General features: G+C 32.5%; 1 protein-coding gene and 1 long non-coding RNA gene across 2 annotated transcripts in view; one reads left to right on the top strand and one right to left on the bottom strand.

Annotated features, from left to right (window-relative positions):
- The first annotated feature begins 614 nt into the window (after positions 1 to 614).
- Positions 615 to 945, top strand: LOC123660256. The gene is made up of 2 exons (XR_006744155.1): positions 615 to 673; positions 834 to 945. It is a non-coding gene; the product is annotated as an uncharacterized LOC123660256 (long non-coding RNA).
- A 14,061-nt stretch (positions 946 to 15,006) lies between these two features.
- LOC123660599 (sialin) overlaps positions 15,007 to 19,698 on the bottom strand; it is a 40,566-nt gene continuing 35,874 nt past the window's right edge. Inside the window, exons 8-11 of the mRNA XM_045595654.1 lie at positions 18,262 to 18,409; positions 17,160 to 17,300; positions 16,399 to 16,484; positions 15,007 to 15,900 (exon numbers count right to left, since the gene is read on the bottom strand). Of these exons, the coding sequence (XP_045451610.1) occupies positions 15,727 to 15,900; positions 16,399 to 16,484; positions 17,160 to 17,300; positions 18,262 to 18,409 (549 nt within the window). The 3' untranslated portion in view covers positions 15,007 to 15,726. The remainder of the gene's footprint in view (positions 15,901 to 16,398; positions 16,485 to 17,159; positions 17,301 to 18,261; positions 18,410 to 19,698) is intronic.

The raw sequence follows: 19,698 nt of genomic DNA, 5'->3' as shown, positions 1-19,698 counted from the left end.
CGGTGTGACTAGTGTGGCGCGGGGGCGCTGCGGGCGCGCCAGTACCAGCTGCTGAGCGTGTGCGGCGTGCTGGCCGGCGAGCGCGACTACCAGGTGGGCGGCCGCGGCCTGTAGCTCGGTGTGACTAGTGTGGCGCGGGGGCGCTGCGGGCGCGCCAGTACCAGCTGCTGAGCGTGTGCGGCGTGCTGGCCGGCGAGCGCGACTACCAGGTGGGCGGCCGCGGCCTGTAGCTCGGTGTGACTAGTGTGGCGCGGGGGCGCTGCGGGCGCGCCAGTACCAGCTGCTGAGCGTGTGCGGCGTGCTGGCCGGCGAGCGCGACTACCAGGTGGGCGGCCGCGGCCTGTAGCTCGGTGTGACTAGTGTGGCGCGGGGGCGCTGCGGGCGCGCCAGTACCAGCTGCTGAGCGTGTGCGGCGTGCTGGCCGGCGAGCGCGACTACCAGGTGGGCGGCCGCGGCCTGTAGCTCGGTGTGACTAGTGTGGCGCGGGGGCGCTGCGGGCGCGCCAGTACCAGCTGCTGAGCGTGTGCGGCGTGCTGGCCGGCGAGCGCGACTACCAGGTGGGCGGCCGCGGCCTGTAGCTCGGGGTGACTAGTGTGGCGCGGGGGCGCTGCGGGCGCGCCAGTACCAGCTGCTGAGCGTGTGCGGCGTGCTGGCCGGCGAGCGCGACTACCAGGTGGGCGGCCGCGGCCTGTAGCTCGGTGTGACTAGTGTGGCGCGGGGGCGCTGCGGGCTGTCGAGGTCCTCTAGTTGGGCTGCTCCAGATTTTGAGCAGGTTATATCCTGTTGTGCTGTACATCAGATATATATTAATGTCTCTTTATTATCCTTCCCAGGCCAGCAAAGTCCTGCAATCGGTTCGCATCCCCTAGCTCACTGGACTCATCGCAGATGTCGGATGCTGCGTACGAAAGGCTAGTGCGATTAGAAAATATATCGTCAACAGTGGTATATGTGTTTGAATGTATCCAAATTAGCTCGTAAAGTTATCGTTACGAATTTAAATTCTAGTCCTAATTTATTAACTTATTATCATTGACGATGATATTGCAATACGCGAAAAAGAAAAAACAAACTTCAGAATTTTGCTGACCTGTCAATTAATTAGTCTAATTGACCTTATTTATATGCTTGGTTTACTTAGTTTCTTACCTTAAGTCTTAATCTCCTTGACTTCGACTTGAACCCCTTACTTCAATAACCACCTTTTTGCTCCTTAAAAACTTTCCGCTACTTGCTCTGTCTGTCTGTTTTTGATTTCTTTTTCTTCTAACTCTCTTTCTCTTTTACCCTTATTCAAATATTTTACTTTTATCATGAAGATATTTGCATTGTCATTAATGGCTACTAAGTGTCTTTATATATCTTAGTGCAAGTTTCAAAATGAATTCTGTAAATTTTTCCATGATATTTTTAATTTAAGCATAATAAAAAATTTAAAGTAAATATCTTTTGAGAAGTTTCCTAAAATGGTTATTGTAATATCATCGATTTCAATGTACTCTTAGATCAACATCTCATTAGGTTTATTCTACCTCACTATAATTTGTCAATTATGATTTCGTCAATTTGATTTAATCTAGAAAATGAAATTATTTATATTAATAATCTTCTATATTTACCGCAACCATTTATTTACAAAATATAGTTAAAATCATTTTATGTATGAGTACAGCCCGCATACTGATCAGTGTCATATGACGTCACAGTATAGTAAAATTTGCGTCGTTCGAATTAATTTAATGTTAATACCGCTGACTAGTTATATACTTCGGGTATTATGTACTCAGCTGTCTTTCGTACAATAAGCTATTTGTGAACAAATATAGTACATAGAAATTTACAAGGATATAATGATACACCAAAATATTTCCCTTTTAGACTTGTAATCATACGTAAGATGTAGTTGTAAACATACATGTATTGCTTCACGGCATTGCCTTCGAGTGTGTTAAGGTTAGTTTAGAACACTTACAGCTAATTTCTAGTTCCTATATTCGGAAAACGAATCGTTTTGCTTACGAGCAGATAAATTTAGGACATGTCAATGGATCGTAAGGATAACGGTACGTTTTTTGAATATAGAGACCGGATTTAAGTCACTGATAAATTATTTTGCACAATCACTATAGTTCCTAAAGGAATTGCGCTTAGAGGTGTATGGGCGGGTGTTTAGTGTGGTGTAGTGGGCCATATGTAACGTTCAAATAAAAATCAAATTAATCTAAATAAAAATCTTTTGACGTGATAATGTCTTATAAATCGATGAACACCGGCTGCATGCACGAAAAAGTGTCACGTTCCGCGCGAACCTGAACGTGCAAGCGAGAGCTCGTAACAAGCGATAGAGACGCACGATCGGCCCAAGCATTGGCTTGTGACACATTTATCTCCTCGCGTGACGTCAGAGCTAGCAGTTCGAAATAATTCAGTGATAATAATTCAATTGATAAAAGTATGGAATTTTTCATCAATGTTTCTTTATGACGTTATCACGTCCGTAAATCGACTTTACAGACAACCAAACTTTTTTAAAAATATTTATAAAGATTTATACTTTTTTTTTTCAAAACTGCTTATGCATTGTTTATTTTATTTTTTCTAATAATTGTGTATTTGTAAATATATTACTTTACAACTTCACCGGCTTATACAAGCATAATATAGTAATGTAGTAATCATATTTAATATAGGTTATATATTCACACTAATATAAATCCTTCTCCTACATGGAGAAAGGCCTATGCCCAGCAGTGGGATGTTTCAGGCTGAATCGTATTATATAAATACGTCATATGGCCCATTTCACGAAATATTTGGGAAAAGGTTGGATCGGAACAAATACTGGTGCCTGATAATTATATTTTATTTTAATAAAATTATAAGCGACACTTAGAAGCGGCAGAGAGGTTAGAAAAGTCTTTAAAAAAGATTATAAAAAAAAAACCTTTTGTTGGACAAAAGTTATATTTAATTGTGAAATTTTCAATATTTATTATGTATTTAACTATCGTAAAACAATAATTTTTATGAAATAAAATTTGTTATTTTCAGCTTTGGGTGTATATTAAATGTAATAAAAAATATATTTAAAAGTTAAAAATGATATATGAGTGAGTAAATTGTAATCATTGCTTTATTTTCATTTATATTTGAAAAAAAATGGTAACCATAGTATAGCTAGTTAAATATTTTAAAGGTAATCGTCTAACACGGGTATTTTTATTTATGATAGTTTAATTTTAAAATATTAATATTTCAACTGTCAAAAACTGTAATATCAGTTAAGGATTACGTACTTAGGTAGAAGGCAGTAACATTATTTTAATTCTTTGGTAAAATTGAGACGCCATTGCATTTCTTTTATGATTACAGTTGTAAAGTATATCCGTTAAACCTATTTTATTTAAATCACATCAGCCTATCGCAGTCCACTGCTGGACATAGGCCTGCCCAAGTTCGCGCCAGACATCCCGGTTTTCCGCAATCCTCATCCAGCTTACACCGGCAATCTTACGTAGATCGTCGGTCCAGTGGGCTGTTTTATCAAATATTGATACTATAATGTTTTTTAGTTCAAATTAATATAAAACTTAGTCAATTTTCTTAGATTTCGATTTTACCTTACCGCCTTTTACCTAATTACAACATTTTTAAACATGAAACATATTTGTTGTTCATAGGTGTTTGCTGTATGATATATATGTCAATTATTCGACAAATCGGTGTGAATGCATCTTTAGTTGTTCGTTGTTGTGTAATTCTAGTGAATCGACCAAATTGTTGTTTCTCTCGATATTGTTCGGATTATTTCTATGTAATTGTAATGTTTACTCTACGTGTTTACAACGTGACGGCTTTGAGTGTCGTGGCTCAAGATTGCGCGGCGTCTTAGGAATGGGTGTTTGAGTATGAAATAACAAATTAATAATAATACATAATTATATATACAGGTGGCTACAAGCGATGGGCACTAAATTAAATATATAATAGTAATAAATAACCACAGTTACGTCAAACATTACAGGCAGGAAATAATTAATTTAACACAAAATAAAACACAAAAAAATAAACACATAACATTCAAATTAAAATAGGAATTAGCTACACATGAACAGCGATACTAAAACAAAAAACAAATTAACATTAATAAAAATAAAACATTCAATTCTTTACTTATAACATATACTGAGTAACTTTTGCGAACTCGCTCCAAATAAAAAAAAGTTCCAGTGTCTCAGCTACCGAATTAAGCGTTCTGATTGATCTTGTGCTTCTGCCGTGGGGTACTGCAAACAAACTCGGTTTCTGTCTCCGTTGCAATTCCCCTGTTTTTATACCACTAGGTAAGCGATTACCGTAGCTTATAGACGCCTGCAACATTAAAAGCATCGCAAGTGCATTGCCGACCCTACCACCAATCTCCTTCGAGCTCTGGTCACCTTACACACCACAGGAACACAACACTTCTTGAAAGCAGTATTATTTAGCTGTGATCTTCTGTAAGATGGAGATTCATCCCCACCCCACCTATCTATCTATATATATATATATATATTTATATATATATACAGGCTACCTATCGGGTATGCACAAACCTATCTACTGCAACATACTTGGATTATTAATAACAAAATATAGGTTTAGAGCTGAAATTAAACTACTCTATTTGACTGGTTTTAGTATATAGGTTATAAATGCCATGTACATACTTATATGGTTTAATTTTATGCCTCACGCTTGTATCCACCTGTATGTTTATTTTCTGAAAATCCTCATGTAAAAAAATTGTGGATTTCGAATTTATCAACCAAATGCTCAATTTCGTTTATATTGATTTCTTATTGCATAAATAATCGTTTGAGATATATTTCAAAATTACTTGCATGCTGCCATTATTTTGTAAATGTGACGTAACTATCAATTACTTGTATTTTATCTTTTGTCGAGATAAGCCTTTCACAGTTATCGGCTCGGATCTTGAGCGCTGACATTCAACTTAAATATTTTATGGATATACGCGTAGATATCGATTATAATATAATAATTATTAATGAGTATTAAATACTTTTTTTTGAACTGAACAAAATTATTGTTTAAAACTGTTTGCGACCCCTGCTCGATACTCATTTATCCCCACTCTGATGCCCCGCGCTCAATATACGTGCCGATACAAATTATTGAAATAATTTACTTGAACCATATCAAAACTTATAATTAAGTTTGATTTGTGATTGCACCAAATCTACATTGTATCTTTTCCTAAATGTCATTGTCGAAATGACTTGTCTTACTACACAACTAAAAGATTAAAAGCTAAAGAGGCTGAAAAAACAATTTCAAAAAAGAATTTTGATGGGGGACTGTGAACATTAGTATAGTACTATAGTCAAAACTTTAATATGCTACGTTTCAGCCTGTAATATCCCACTGCTGGGCATAGGCCACTGCCCATGTAGAGAAGAGTCAAAACTTAATCAACCACGTTGTTCCAATGCGGTTTGGGGGATATATTAAAAAACTTTATGATTTTTATTAAAATATCGACGAATGGATTGCAGAAAACTCTTATACATTAATTATAGTCGTCGTGTAGTATTTTTTGTATAATCATTAAAAAAAAAACTTTTTTAAATGAAATAAATTGTTGTGATGTTTTAAATGTATTGTACTGAGGAAAACATTTTGAGTATTTAAATTCATAAAGGAAAATCGCTCTGATAAAATACATTGTTATTGAGGGTATTTACAGACGCCTGAGAAACAATTCAATTATAATATTCCTTTTTCTAATTATACTTTTCTGTAAAGTCCTTCTTCAAAACTTCATATAAGTTACACAATTATTATGATCCTATCACAATACTATGAAGGAACGTCACATCGGATATGCAACATATCCAGTCAAAACCAGACCAATCTTTTAAATTGGTACAACTCCATCGAACAGGAAGTCATGATCAGAAACGATTATTCAATAAACGTCATTAAAGTAGAAAGAATTGGTAATGTTTTGTAAGTACGGTTACTATAGGAACTATTCTAGAAAAGTTCAGATGAAGAATTCCTTCTAGGGATTAGTTTTAAACATTGCCCTATCCATATTTTAAATGTACTAGTTGAACAGGTGAACATATCCTATCGCCATTTTTTTGTCAAAAAATTCATTTAAAATTTTCTATTTCCTATTTTCATTTTATTTGACTTTTCCAAAATTTTGTTTTTCCTGAAAATTTTTATTTAGTCCAATTGGAAAATATTCACAAAAAAATCCTAGTCCACTTCGTTTTTGAAGTGGTATAAATATTATTTTGTAAGTTACGATCAATATTTATTTTATACATATAAGTAAATTATTTTAAACTCTTCTCGATGACAGGTAATAAAGTTTGAAACACTACGCTTTAATTAATGGTTACGTCGCTGTAAATAGAATGTTAATATTAAAAATCATATCAAAATGACAAGGTTTTATGATTCACTCTCGAGTTTTAAATTTTGTAATTCATGTTGAATAAGATAGACAATAATCGAAAATTTCATTTTTAGATGTGAACATTTTTAAGTTATACAAATTTAAGATCGTTTCGTATCAAAAACGTGAAGCAAATGTATATGAATTTGTTTTGAGATATATATATAATTATATTTTTTTTATTCTAATATTATTGTTCTACAATCTATGTTGTAAATCTACATATTTTTAATTTGCTTCTAGTTTTTTTTTCGTTACTAATCAAATAACAAATTTTCAACTGCTTTGCTTTCTTTGTTGTATTAGACACAAAATTACGTTCATTTATTAATTGTAACAATTAATATAAGCTATAACTCTTATTGTTAACCAACTTCCAAAAAAGGAGGAGGTTCTCAATTCGACTGTATTTTTTTTTTATTTATGTTACATCAGAACTTTTGACCGTGTGGACTGATTTCGACAAATGTTTTTTTAATCGAAAGGTGCTGTGTGCCAATTGGTCCCATTTAAATTTATTTGAGATCTAACAACTACTTTTCGAGTGATATCTAATAATGCGTTTTTACTTGACACTTTTTTCGTCGACCTACGTTATATTATATCGCATAACTTTCTACTGGATGTACCGATTTTGATAATTCTTTTTTTTGTTGGAAAGGAGATATCCCTAGTTTAGTACCATGATAAGGAAACCAGGATCTGATGATGGGATCCCAGAGAAATCGAGGGAAACTCTTGAAAATCCGCAATAACTTTTTACTGGGTGTACCGATTTTGATAATTCTTTTTTGTTGGAAAGAAGATATCCCTAGTTTAGTACCATGATAAGGAAACCAGGATCTGATGATGGGATCCCAGAGAAATCGAGGGAAACTCTTGAAAATCCGCAATAACTTTTTACTGGGTGTACCGATTTTGGTAATTTTTAATTTAATCGAAAGCTGATGTTTATCATGTAGTCACATATAAATTTTATCGAGATCTGATAACTACTTTTTGAGTAATCTTTGATAACGCGTAGTTACTTGACTATTTTTTTGTCGATCTACGTTGTATTACTCGTCGATGTAATTGAAGTCGGTTTTTTTTCGTTTGCGAGCAAACACAATTATTTCCCTCAAGTTAACGCAGGTGAAACCGCAGGGTACAACTAGTTGGTTTATAACCGTGTCTTAAAAAATTAATAAATCAAAATTTTTAATTACCTACAATTTACTAATAATGAAAACTATTTCGGTATCGAGTTAGACAGATAACTAAGACACAGTGCAGGCCTATTCATCAATATCAATTTGTACTATGGATAATGAGTTATATTTTTATTACATATTTTTAATATTTTAATAAGACCTGAATATATTATGATATGATTTTTAACATTATAGTTCAAACTTAGTTTATTATATATTAACTCTATGAAGATATTAATATAATGCTGTTTGCCCTAACTTAGATCTCAAGTATTACAACTACTGCCTTAAAAATTATACTTTCACTTATCACTTCTCTTTTGTAAATACATAACAAAAATATTTCTTCATTGTCATAAATTATCTATAAATGATTATAAAATTGTGTATTTTTGGTTTTAAAATAATTACAAATCTTTATTTATATAATTTCAATAGTTTCATTATATAGAAAAATAAAAATAGTCATACTTTGTAACTTCTGTAAGTGAACAACGAATAAAACAAAACTAGACGCAAAACATTAGGTTGTGTATGTATAGATAATGCAATAGAAGAGTATTGTGTCAATATAACAAAAAAAAATGTAATAAATAAAATAATAACTAATAATAAACGAAAAAAAGCTCATTATTCATAATAATAGATAATGCAATTCATTTGGATCTCCAGCTCTTCCCAAAGTTGTATATTTTAATTAAACTATTTAGTAGTTAATTTTTTTTTTTTTTTTTTGATATTATTTTTTTTATTATGTATAAATAAATTTAGCATTTTCTTTAATAATGTATTTTTGACAATCGACGATGACATTAATTATCCATAATTATGATGTAATATAAAATAAACTAGGATAACATTTTAATAAATGAAGCACTCATTCATGTGATATTTATGCAGGCAGATTTTTCGCTTATATTTTGTAATTTGAACGACATTTCAATATAAATTTCTCAACATTATTAATAATTATATCAGACATTACTCTAATTATGTAAATGTTTTTAGTAATCCCTATCGTTGTGAAACTTATGTTGAAGTGTTGTTTTATGTAATTCAATGTAAAGCTTTTGTCACTAATATTATTATAGACATCCTGTGATAAGCCAATCGTAACCAAACAATCATTGTGTCGATTGCTTGGGAAATTATTGGAAAAACTCAAAGATTAAGGACGCTAATGTACATGAATAAAATTAAAACTAATCAAAAACGGGAAGTTTACCGTGTTTTTTAATTTCATTTTGCGGAGCTCAATATTTCGACATTACCTGCGAATGTCTTGTTCACGAAACTTTCGCAGTTAATGTCTTATGAAAATAAAAAACATGGCAAATATCCCGTTTTTGCATAGTTTTAGTAATAGAAGTAACCAAGTTAATCTAAAATCTTGTGTGAATAAAATTACTTTAAAAATGTATTAAGATCATTTACACTTTGAGTTTACTTGCTCATAAATATTTGGGGTTTGAAGTCTTCTCAACAATATTCCAAGCAATGTTATTGGAGCAGTTAAAGTCACTTGCCTTGTAAGTAGGGAGGGAGTGAGAGCTTCGTAGGGACAGCTAGGCTGTGCTACAATGTTTCTTCAATAAACTATCATAAGTTACAGTGTGTTGTTTTATTAACTTATCCTTACTACCAAAACAGCTAACGATTGTTGCTTTGGTTGCTCTTGGACATTTTGACCGACCTCCAGTGGATCAGCGGGGCGGTTCTAAAACTGTTCAAAAACTGGATATTAACCATGTTTCATTATTTTTCATATTTTCATTTTCATTTTGATTGTAGTCTGTTCCATATCTATTAATTTCCTAAAGTAAAACACTAGATGTATACTGTTTGATTCATTAAGAAAAGTATTTTAGTTAATTGTCATGTTAAAAACATGACAAACTCGTCTACGTTTTTCATCGTTATTGTAATGGTTTTTCTAATTATAATTTTACTATAAGTAAGTAGTAGAATTATAAATACCCATTAGTGCGTTCTGCGCCTTCCGCTAAACAGTTAAGATACTAAAAGTGGACGACTTTATTTACCGTTAAAAAAATTAAAACATGATTTATAAAAAAAACGACTCATTATTGTTATAGTACAAATAAATATGACTTTCAATATAAATTTGTTTTGAACGCCAAGAAAACCAAGTTTGTTGTGTTTGCGTTGTCCAATGTTAAGAAGAGACTTATTGTGTACAGTGATACCACAGTTTTCTTAGGGATACATTCAGATCCGAAACTTCAGTGAAATTCCCATTTGTCATCCTTAAATGGTAGACTCAGCTACGCAGCATTCGCAGTTAGAAAAGTTCGACAATTGACGTTGCTACTGCGAGTTTACCATTATCTATTTCCATAGTGTTTTTTATGTTTACAACCTGTTACTGTAGGATAATGCTACAGATATTGAGGCTGTATTTATTTAGCAAAAAAGTGCTAAACATTTTTGAATATCATATCAAAAATTGACCGCTCCAGCGGGATTCGAACCCGCGTCTTCGACATACCGTGTCGACGCTCTAGCCAATTAAGCTATGGAACGATATACTCGCCAGAGCGAAACTTTTGATATGATGATTTTTACTTTCGGTTTAAGCGAACCGTGGCGCCGTCTATAGTGAGTTCTTTACAGAGACTCGTAACTATTCAAAGTTTCATATTACAATGAAAATCTTTGACAGGAGACGACACCATGCTATTTTTAATATGTACGATTTTTATTTTTGTGTTACCCACAATTAGGAATTCTAAACATTTTTGAATATCATATCAAAAATTGACCGCTCCAGCGGGATTCGAACCCGCGTCTTCGACATACCGTGTCGTTCCATATATCGTTCCATAGCTTAATTGGCTAGAGCGTCGACACGGTATGTCGAAGACGCGGGTTCGAATCCCGCTGGAGCGGTCAATTTTTGATATGATATTCAAAAATGTTTAGAATTCCTAATTGTGGGTAACACAAAAATAAAAATCGTACATATTAAAAATAGCATGGTGTCGTCTCCTGTCAAAGATTTTCATTGTAATATGAAACTTTGAATAGTTACGAGTCTCTGTAAAGAACTCACTATAGACGGCGCCACGGTTCGCTTAAACCGAAAGTAAAAATCATCATATCAAAAGTTTCGCTCTGGCGAGTATATCGTTCCATAGCTTAATTGGCTAGAGCGTCGACACGGTATGTCGAAGACGCGGGTTCGAATCCCGCTGGAGCGGTCAATTTTTGATATGATATTCAAAAATGTTTAGAATTCCTAATTGTGGGTAACACAAAAATAAAAATCGTACATATTAAAAAAGTGCTATTCGCAGCACTTCCGATATTGGAGAAAGTCTCCATGGTATTCGCATGTATAATAAAATCCCACAAACGATTTTGTGATTGTCTCTACATATATTTAAAGTTTCTTTCGAATAGAAATTAATAGCTTATTCGGTGCAGGATTTCATAGATGATAAAGATGTGTGGACTTGCGCTGTATTTTACGTAATATATTTCTAATCTTGGCTTAAAACAGTTTATATATTATTTTTTAAAGAGTAACTGCAGAGTTTCTTGCTGTGTCTGCTCTGCAGAATATAATTCCGAATCGGTGGTAATTTCCATTTTAAAAACAATTAAAATTTTAATTTGAAAAACGAATCGAAGTGCTTTCGAAGCCTATTTAATTAAAGCCATTTTGATTTTTCTAAATCTGGACCAACCTGTTTGAAGAACCCCAACGTAACGTAGTCGTTTTTTTTTTTTTTTTGAGTATAAAGGTGCTCAGAGCTTGCTACTGGTGTTGCAAAAGTGTTAACGCTACAGTAACCGCTTACGATCAGTAAGGCTTGTTTGTAGATCTAGTTTTATTAAAATAAAATAAAAAACGCATAAAATTACAATAACGGTACAATAAAAAACAGAAAATTTTTCGAAAACTTTATTTAAAAAAAAAATTGTTCACAAAATTACAGAAGTCTATGACACTTTAACAAATTATTACATTAAATAGTTACAATAATGATATTCACCTTACACTAGTAAGTAATGTACTACGCGCTGCTAGCTAGCACTCACGGAATAGATTCTAAGACCTATTTCAGTATTAATGAAACATGTTTGGTATTAAATCATTAAAATGCAGATAAACAGGCACAAAAATAATTTATAGAGTAGAAGCTTCTTAGTTTGATTGAAATGTTTGATTACACAATCAGGAAATACTTTCATTGATTTCAAATTTTAGATACATCAAATATTTATTTTCAAAAAGATTTATAGATTTCAATTCAAATAAATTTTCTGTAAAACGAAACTCATTCGACCCTATTGTAAGCCATAAATTAAATTAATACAATGTAATATTCAAAAATGCCTAGAATGTAGATTTTTTTTATATATCCATTTCTTATCATACATAAGACGTTCAACTAACTGCTCGCTGTAAATATTAAATGGTAAATTTTAGTTATTAGCTACTTATCGATAGTGAAGGTACAATTAAACTAGCGGACATTTTGACTCTTTAAAAACGTAATGCAGTATTTTTATTACATTCGAAATACTAAATTATAAATACTGACATATTTGACAATTTACAACAGGTTCCCAAGGATATTAGTCATTTTGCCATTGAGAAAATGGTGACTTATCATTGTCACTTAAACCCACCACCCCTCTTGACCAGTCAAATCGTAGTAAATTAGAACGCTGTGTGTTGACGGGTTCTAGCTTAATGTGGAAATTGGTGAAGGATCCGCAAAGAATTGCCGAAGGACTGCGAAGACTTACTATATTTTTTAATGTAAAATACTATAAGAACCTATATTGGTTAGATGTCGTTCCCTGGGGGTATTGTAATTTTCTTTGAGAACCTGTGCCTTCGAAACCAAAAATGTCCACAATTTTATACAGTAACAATTTAGCCGTGAATAGAATAACTCACAACTCCGTCCTTAAAACTAAAATACCTAACGGCTCATTACAAATGAATTATACTGAAAATATATTCCACAGATAACATAAAAATATTCAATGCAATTTAATATTAATTATCTATAGTGTTTATCTGTCCATATTAAAACAAAACGAACGGTTACGAAATACTGATAGTAATTTAGGAACTAATAATAACCATTTTAGGATTTTTAATTCCGAAATCATAAATTGAAACAGACAGGACTCATAGACGAAGCTCTTTATCACAGTTGTCGAAATGCACGTGAAACTAACCACTATTCGCATGAATACTTCTATAAGAACTAATTGAATAAACAATAATGAATTATTAAAATGAACTTAAAACCTGACTATGAATAAAAAAAAATCTAAGATTCAAGTACAATTATTATGACAGATAACGTCTGCCATATTTAATTTTCGATAACGTCTTATAGACAGTTAGGACAATATTTATATAAAAACTAATTTTAGAGACAAACTCCGTAGCGTACTAGACAGGAGACGAGATTAGACAGAGATTTGAATAGACTAGCCATTCTTGACTAGTGAAGCTAAATGGACAGTACACGGACGAGATGAATTAACAAAAGAAATAAAAATATAAAATAAGTGATACATTAAAATTATGTGTTATAAAGTATTGGTGCAGATAGTGGCTAATGCATTCTCTCTTGCAATAAAGCTAAGTGTGAACATGGCTTAATCTTACTATCTATGGCTTACGGTACGTAGCGAGACTTGTCTATGGTCAAAATTTTTATGGTGACTGACGGAAACAACAAAAAAACTAAAAATTGGCTATTATATTTTAAGCATATTTTTGGTATATAATAAATATATATACATGGTCGTTTGTTCCTAAGATGGACAACCTATTGCCTGTATTTTAGTTAACAGCAGATACATATAAATAACAGTGCATATATATAAATAAATATGTGCAGCCGACGGTGCAGAAAGCACTGCGAACTGTGCCAATGGTATATACAATGGTAAATATATTAACAAAGACAAATAAAGTAAAATAATTAATATTTTAAATTGTACTTGTATTATAATATTTGTATTATTAATATGAAATATACTCCGTCCGTCAGCCACCATATAAAAATTATTTAACTTAAATCTGAATGAATGGTTAAGAGTTTCCTAAACCGTCGATATATAAAAATAAATAATAATCGATAATTAGATCTTAATAAGTTTTAAAATAATATCGAGGTAGCTCGCAGTTAACTTTTGGTCCCGGGTATGTTATATTTCATTTGTAACGAAAATAACGTTAATAATTTTTACTGGTGATAGTTTTATAATATAGGAACTGATTAAAAGGAGTTTCTTGATAAGATTATTGTTTATTGTAATCGGTTAACGATATTAAGACCTCGTAACTTCGTACATAATGAAAATTAATGTTTAGAAAAATGAACTTTTGACCAGTTTTCAAAAACTACGTAATTGACTTGTTCACATTACCATTGTTGGTGACGTTTTTGTTTTTATTATATTTAAGCCATACTACACTTTTTATTTACAGACCTATTTCTTCTTACTATTATTTGTGTGTAAGTTTGGATGGATATTTGACTCAGTTACAACACGCTCTGAACGGGCCTAGATAATATTTGGCACAAGACTATTTTCTACTCTCTTATCCCGGAAAAATTACGATTCTCATGAAATAATAATTTATTAATTAATCATTACTATAATTAATAAGCACGGAAGAAATCTCGTATAGCACAAGACTTCTATATATTACTTTTTGTGTTATATCCTTTATTGCACGAAGTAATTTTGCAATAGTCATTATAATATAGGAAGTTGGCAAGGGCGAACTTATCTCTAAAAGAGATCTCTTCCAGTCAACCCATGGTAGTGAGAGATGATGTGAACGCGGGGCAAAGTAGTGCAGGAATAGAAGATGCGATCATATTGGCGTGAACCAAAAATAAAGCGTTTTTATAATTTTTATAATTTTAATTTTAATAATAAGCAAGGTTTTGTACACGCTTTAATTTACTAAGAATTTCCTGTGTCATATCTAAAAAGCACACATCTGCATGGTCGAGAATGGGTAAGAGAAGGGATTGTGCAAACTAAATTTTGGTTTTAAATGGTAAAAAGAATTCAGGCTTCCGAGAGTGAAATTATCCCGAAAAAAGTCCCATGCGATGGACTTCATACGAAGTCACAAGCGTAACTTAGTCAATAAAAACGCGTGTGTTAACTGCACGACACCTCGATTCCTAAGCGCTAATATAATTATTTATTTAACACTGAGTCGGGTTTCCAACTTTGTGATACAGGGTCCGTTGCGCGTGCCGGTACGTTTATAAATACATCACAATCGTTATCAACAGCCTTTTTTTGTTTTTTTTTTTACCATAGATATTTACCATAGATAATATTAAGTTTGGCGGGCAAAATATTTAGACATCTAAGAAAAAAATTTAACCATATTTTGTTTCCTTACTGAAAAAATATAGTAATTCTTTTAGTTTCATATATTGTTTCAATAATTTGCCCACCAAGTCTTAACAATATTTATGTTCTAAGAATATTTAAAATTGCTTTTAAACCACCTTGTCTAATTTTGGGAGATTTATTTTTTAATTTTTTTTTTTTATTATTTTAAAATTAAACAAGGAGGTTTTAAAATGTAAAGTAAATCGATTCATTAATTTTAATATAAAAAAATTAATGAATCAAATTTTTCATAAATTCAGTCTGCAAATTTTATATAATATTTTATTTTACAAATTGTATATTTCACCTATAATCGTATTTGGTTGTAAATTTTGCGATATTTTTAATTTACTGAAATCAATATAACCAATAAACGAATTTCTGTCTTCATTCGTTTAAAAGTTTAATATCAGTGTGTTTAATTCCGTATTTATTATTTTAAATATGTAGAACTTTTATTAGATTAATCAAGAAATAGTTCAGTTGAGATTATGTTTCGTAAGTTTTGTGCTACGTTTATCAAAACTACTTATTTTAAACCGCCACCGCTAGATGGCGTTAATTATTTTACAACACTACGTATAGATGGCGCTGGGTGTATATTTGCAGTCTTATAGGTCAATTTGTAAAACTACCTTAATTTTAAACTTTTTCTTCGTTTAGCGGTTGTTCCTCTTGTTTCTCAGTGGCTTCGGTTTGTTTCGGTTGGTTCCATGGCTGTAGTTCACCGGAACCGAATAATACGAAGGTTAAAGCACCAAATATGTATGTACCGGCGAGTATGAAGAAAACTATTTGCCACTGTTCGTATGTATTCTGTAAAAAATATGACGCATTATTTTTATTTCTTAATTTTGTATATTTTAAGTGTCAGCGTGAGGGTAAAAATAATTACAGAATTACTATTTCTTCTAATTAAATAGTGATTATTTAATTTTCATCAATTTAAAATTTCGCTGGCAATACCTCGATATATTTATATCGATGATAAATCTATTGATAATTCAACTTTCAAGGTATGCAAAGTAACATCAATAAGTTCTATATGTATTAATATATAACATTGAACGTGTTATCAAAACAATGTTTTTTATACATTTTGCTTATATGAAATACAACCATAATTATGATATGAAATTTTGATGCTCAAGTATGTTTTTTTATAAACGCGAGTACATAGTTCTATACATATTTAGGAATTTGGAGGTTAACTTTAAACAATCAAACATGTGAACGATCAGCGAGTCCTTTATATAAAGAAATTGGCTCTAGTCTGTTTCGTAAATAATAAAATATACATATAAATTATCTTACATGTTCCTTAGTCAGTTCGCCGACCATAAACGTGGAGAGCCAGCCGCCGAATGAGGAGAGCGTATTCGCAATGCCAAAGATTGTACCTTTAAAATAAATTTATATTAGAGTAATAGGTAACTTCAAATTGGATAAATACTTTTATGTGTGTAGTACGCTTATTAGCTCAAAAAATGGGAATGAGATACAATAATTCCCATAGAACAGAAAATTGATACAAAAGTTTGGAAAACTGTTACAAATGAAATGTGTAAAGTCTCTGATAAAAATTCATATCTGCAAAAAGTTATCCAAAATCAAAGGGCCAAAAATGTTTTTCACAGGTCATTTATAATGATATGCCCAACACTCGTGCCGATTATCAATTCCATGCGAATTATTGTAACCTTGAATATCTAACCTGACCAGACCAATTACTCTAAAAAAAATTAAAAATATCTATGAAGTCACGAAAAAAAATTATAATGTTCAGAAGTTTACTGGGCCAGCTAATTATTATAATGATAATATAAGTATTTTTTATATTCTTTTCTTTTTGATTTTTGAGTTAATTTAAATTTAAAACACTGAGATAGAAATTTATTACAGTAAAAATTATCAGCATCAATAAATCAGGCAATTTATCAGGTAATAGATACACCCGGATACATCTCGTATGTTAAATGTCAACTTTTTGTGCGTGTCAATTTGATTTTATAAACCGAGCGGTTTAACCGTTTGAAACGGATATTTGTATTTGTCCACATATTCATTTTGCTCACCACTAAATTTCGGTGCAATATCCAGTCCATTACCGAGGTAGCCAGCGGTGACAGCTCCATTGATAGTCAGAGCCATCGTGAAGATAGCGATCGACCAAATTCTGTCGTGACCGAAGAATGCCTGGGCGATCATCATTACACCTGGGGATGGAGAAATTAATGTCAATTTTTGTTCTTTCATTATTAATTTGTCTCATTTGTCTTGTAGAAGTCAAACGAAAGGAAAAAAGGTAAATTTTTGAATTTGAAATTTTCGTTTTGTTTCTTTAGCCTTAGCTTTTAGTTCGCAGCATTTTCTGGCAATTTGAAATTTGTTTACAGAAGATCAATCAAGTCATTCATTTTCAATTTTAGATCTTGGTAAAACACATCTATTATATATACAATTTAAGTGAGATCTATGTAAACATAAAAGCCTTATTTACAGCTAAGGAAACTTAACTTTAATAAAAAGAACTTTGCCCTTTTTTATTTAAAATATTGCTATTGCCTTTAATGTTATTTATTCTAAATGTGCTTGTAAAGTAATAAATAAATCAAATAAGGAACTAAAGTTTATCTAATCGTATCCATCAATATGTGGTTGCTTGTAACTTTATATACCGTACTAGCGACCCGCCCCGGCTTCGCACGGGTGCAATGCTGACACTAAATATACTACAGAATGTCTTTATTTATAGTGTGAAGCTAGCTTATAGTATGGTTATAAACATAAAAACAACAACATTCAAATATGCGTCGTTAGATTACACGTTTACAGAATGCGTTGAAGAAATAAAGGTTCACTGCTCGTTCCCCGTAGGTGATAGCGTGGTAATATGTAGCCTATATGTTGACCCGACTTCTTAATAATATTCGTGCCAAATTTGAAGTAAATCCACGCAGTACTTTTTGAGTTTATCCCGGACATACAGACAGACAAACAGACAAAAATTCTAAAAACTATATTTTTGGCTTCGGTATCGATTGTAGATCACACCCCAAGTATTCTTTTAAAAAAAATATTCAATGTACAGTTTGACTTTCCTACCATTTTATTATATGTATAGATAAGTTATTATAAGCTGTAAGCTAGCCAAATAAGGTATCATAAAATAATTACCAGGTAATCCAACAGCGAATCCAGTAAAGAGTTTCCTAGCAGCTGTGGTGGAGAGGCGGCCGCTGCGTCGGAGGGAGTCGGCCAGCACCGAGGACGCCAGGGCGCAGAGGTATTTACCAAGGTACGGCAGGGATGACAGGAGACCGTTCTGTTTGGTAAATTATAATTACAATCTATATAAGTGTAAAAAAGAAAATCTAAATGATCAGCCTGTAACACCCCATAGCTGGGCACAGGAGCTTAGTCGACCACGTTGCGATACTCTTTGTTGACGGATATATTCTCTACTATCAGTAACGATCGCTATCAGGTATATACATATACGATAGCAACCGCGACCGATCTTAACGTGCTGTCCGATGCACGGTGGGGTGGGTAAATATTTGTACAAATACGAGAGGATTAAAGTAAAAAATTAATAATCGCAAGTGAAGTCGCGTGCTCGCTTGTTACTTAATACACCCGATGTTACTTTCCAGAGAAATTATCTTTTTTTTTTCATAAAAAGGCTGTATTCTACTATAAAACAGGCAGGTCGTTAAGCGGTAGCTATGAAGGCTATAAATAGCAAAGAAGGCATTTAAAATAGCACACAGTCGGAATCTCCGACAGGCGCCATCGTAGGTTTCTTTTTATTTTTAACAGCCTAGTAGTAAAATGCAAATAGAGGTAATTGAGGCAGGTCAGTAACCTCCTCGATTTGTGATTTACGTGCTTTGATGGATTTTGTACAATTTGCGATAATAACGTCGATTACAAGTTGTAGCGATCCTTCTTGTAAAATTATTTGTAATTTTCTACCGTAACTATGTTATGTTGAAAATATAACTATGTTTTTATTATGTAGTAAATTTAATTTAAATTGTTTTTCCATTATTAGTATGACCGGGATATTTTTTTTTATTTTTTTGTTTTTATTTTAGTGATATATCCACAGGCTTATTATTATTATGCCCGTGCTTTTTTTATTCCATATATATAGGTATATCTTTTTTTTTTACATACATTGGTATAATCACCGCAACTCTAGAATCCTAGAAGCCTTAATAACTAGTCTTAAAATTTCTAAAACTCAACGCGAGTCCACTGATCAAGACTATTCTACATATTGCTTTTTTATATTTTTATATAGTAATTATAGACCGGGATATTTGACGCGAACTTTTGACGGCTTTGTCGCAGTAGACTGTGATAGGCTAAAGCAACACACTGTGCATAATTTCTCTTTATAACCATAGAGTATTATCTTGTACTATTTCTGCAAGTAGTATGAATATAAGCTAAGTATACATACCTATTCGTAATAAAGCAAGAAATTGAAACAGAACAACAAAATGTCAGTTTGATGACTCTCCGTCAGTTCAATTCAGGTCATTACCCGATCTGAGCAATACTTTTATGATGAGTAAAAACTATGAATCATTTAAAACACACTTT

The sequence above is a fragment of the Melitaea cinxia genome, chromosome 15 (genome assembly GCF_905220565.1).
Source record: "Melitaea cinxia chromosome 15, ilMelCinx1.1, whole genome shotgun sequence".
Taxonomy (NCBI): Eukaryota; Metazoa; Arthropoda; class Insecta; order Lepidoptera; family Nymphalidae; genus Melitaea; species Melitaea cinxia.
This window is presented reverse-complemented; position numbering and strand designations above follow the sequence as displayed.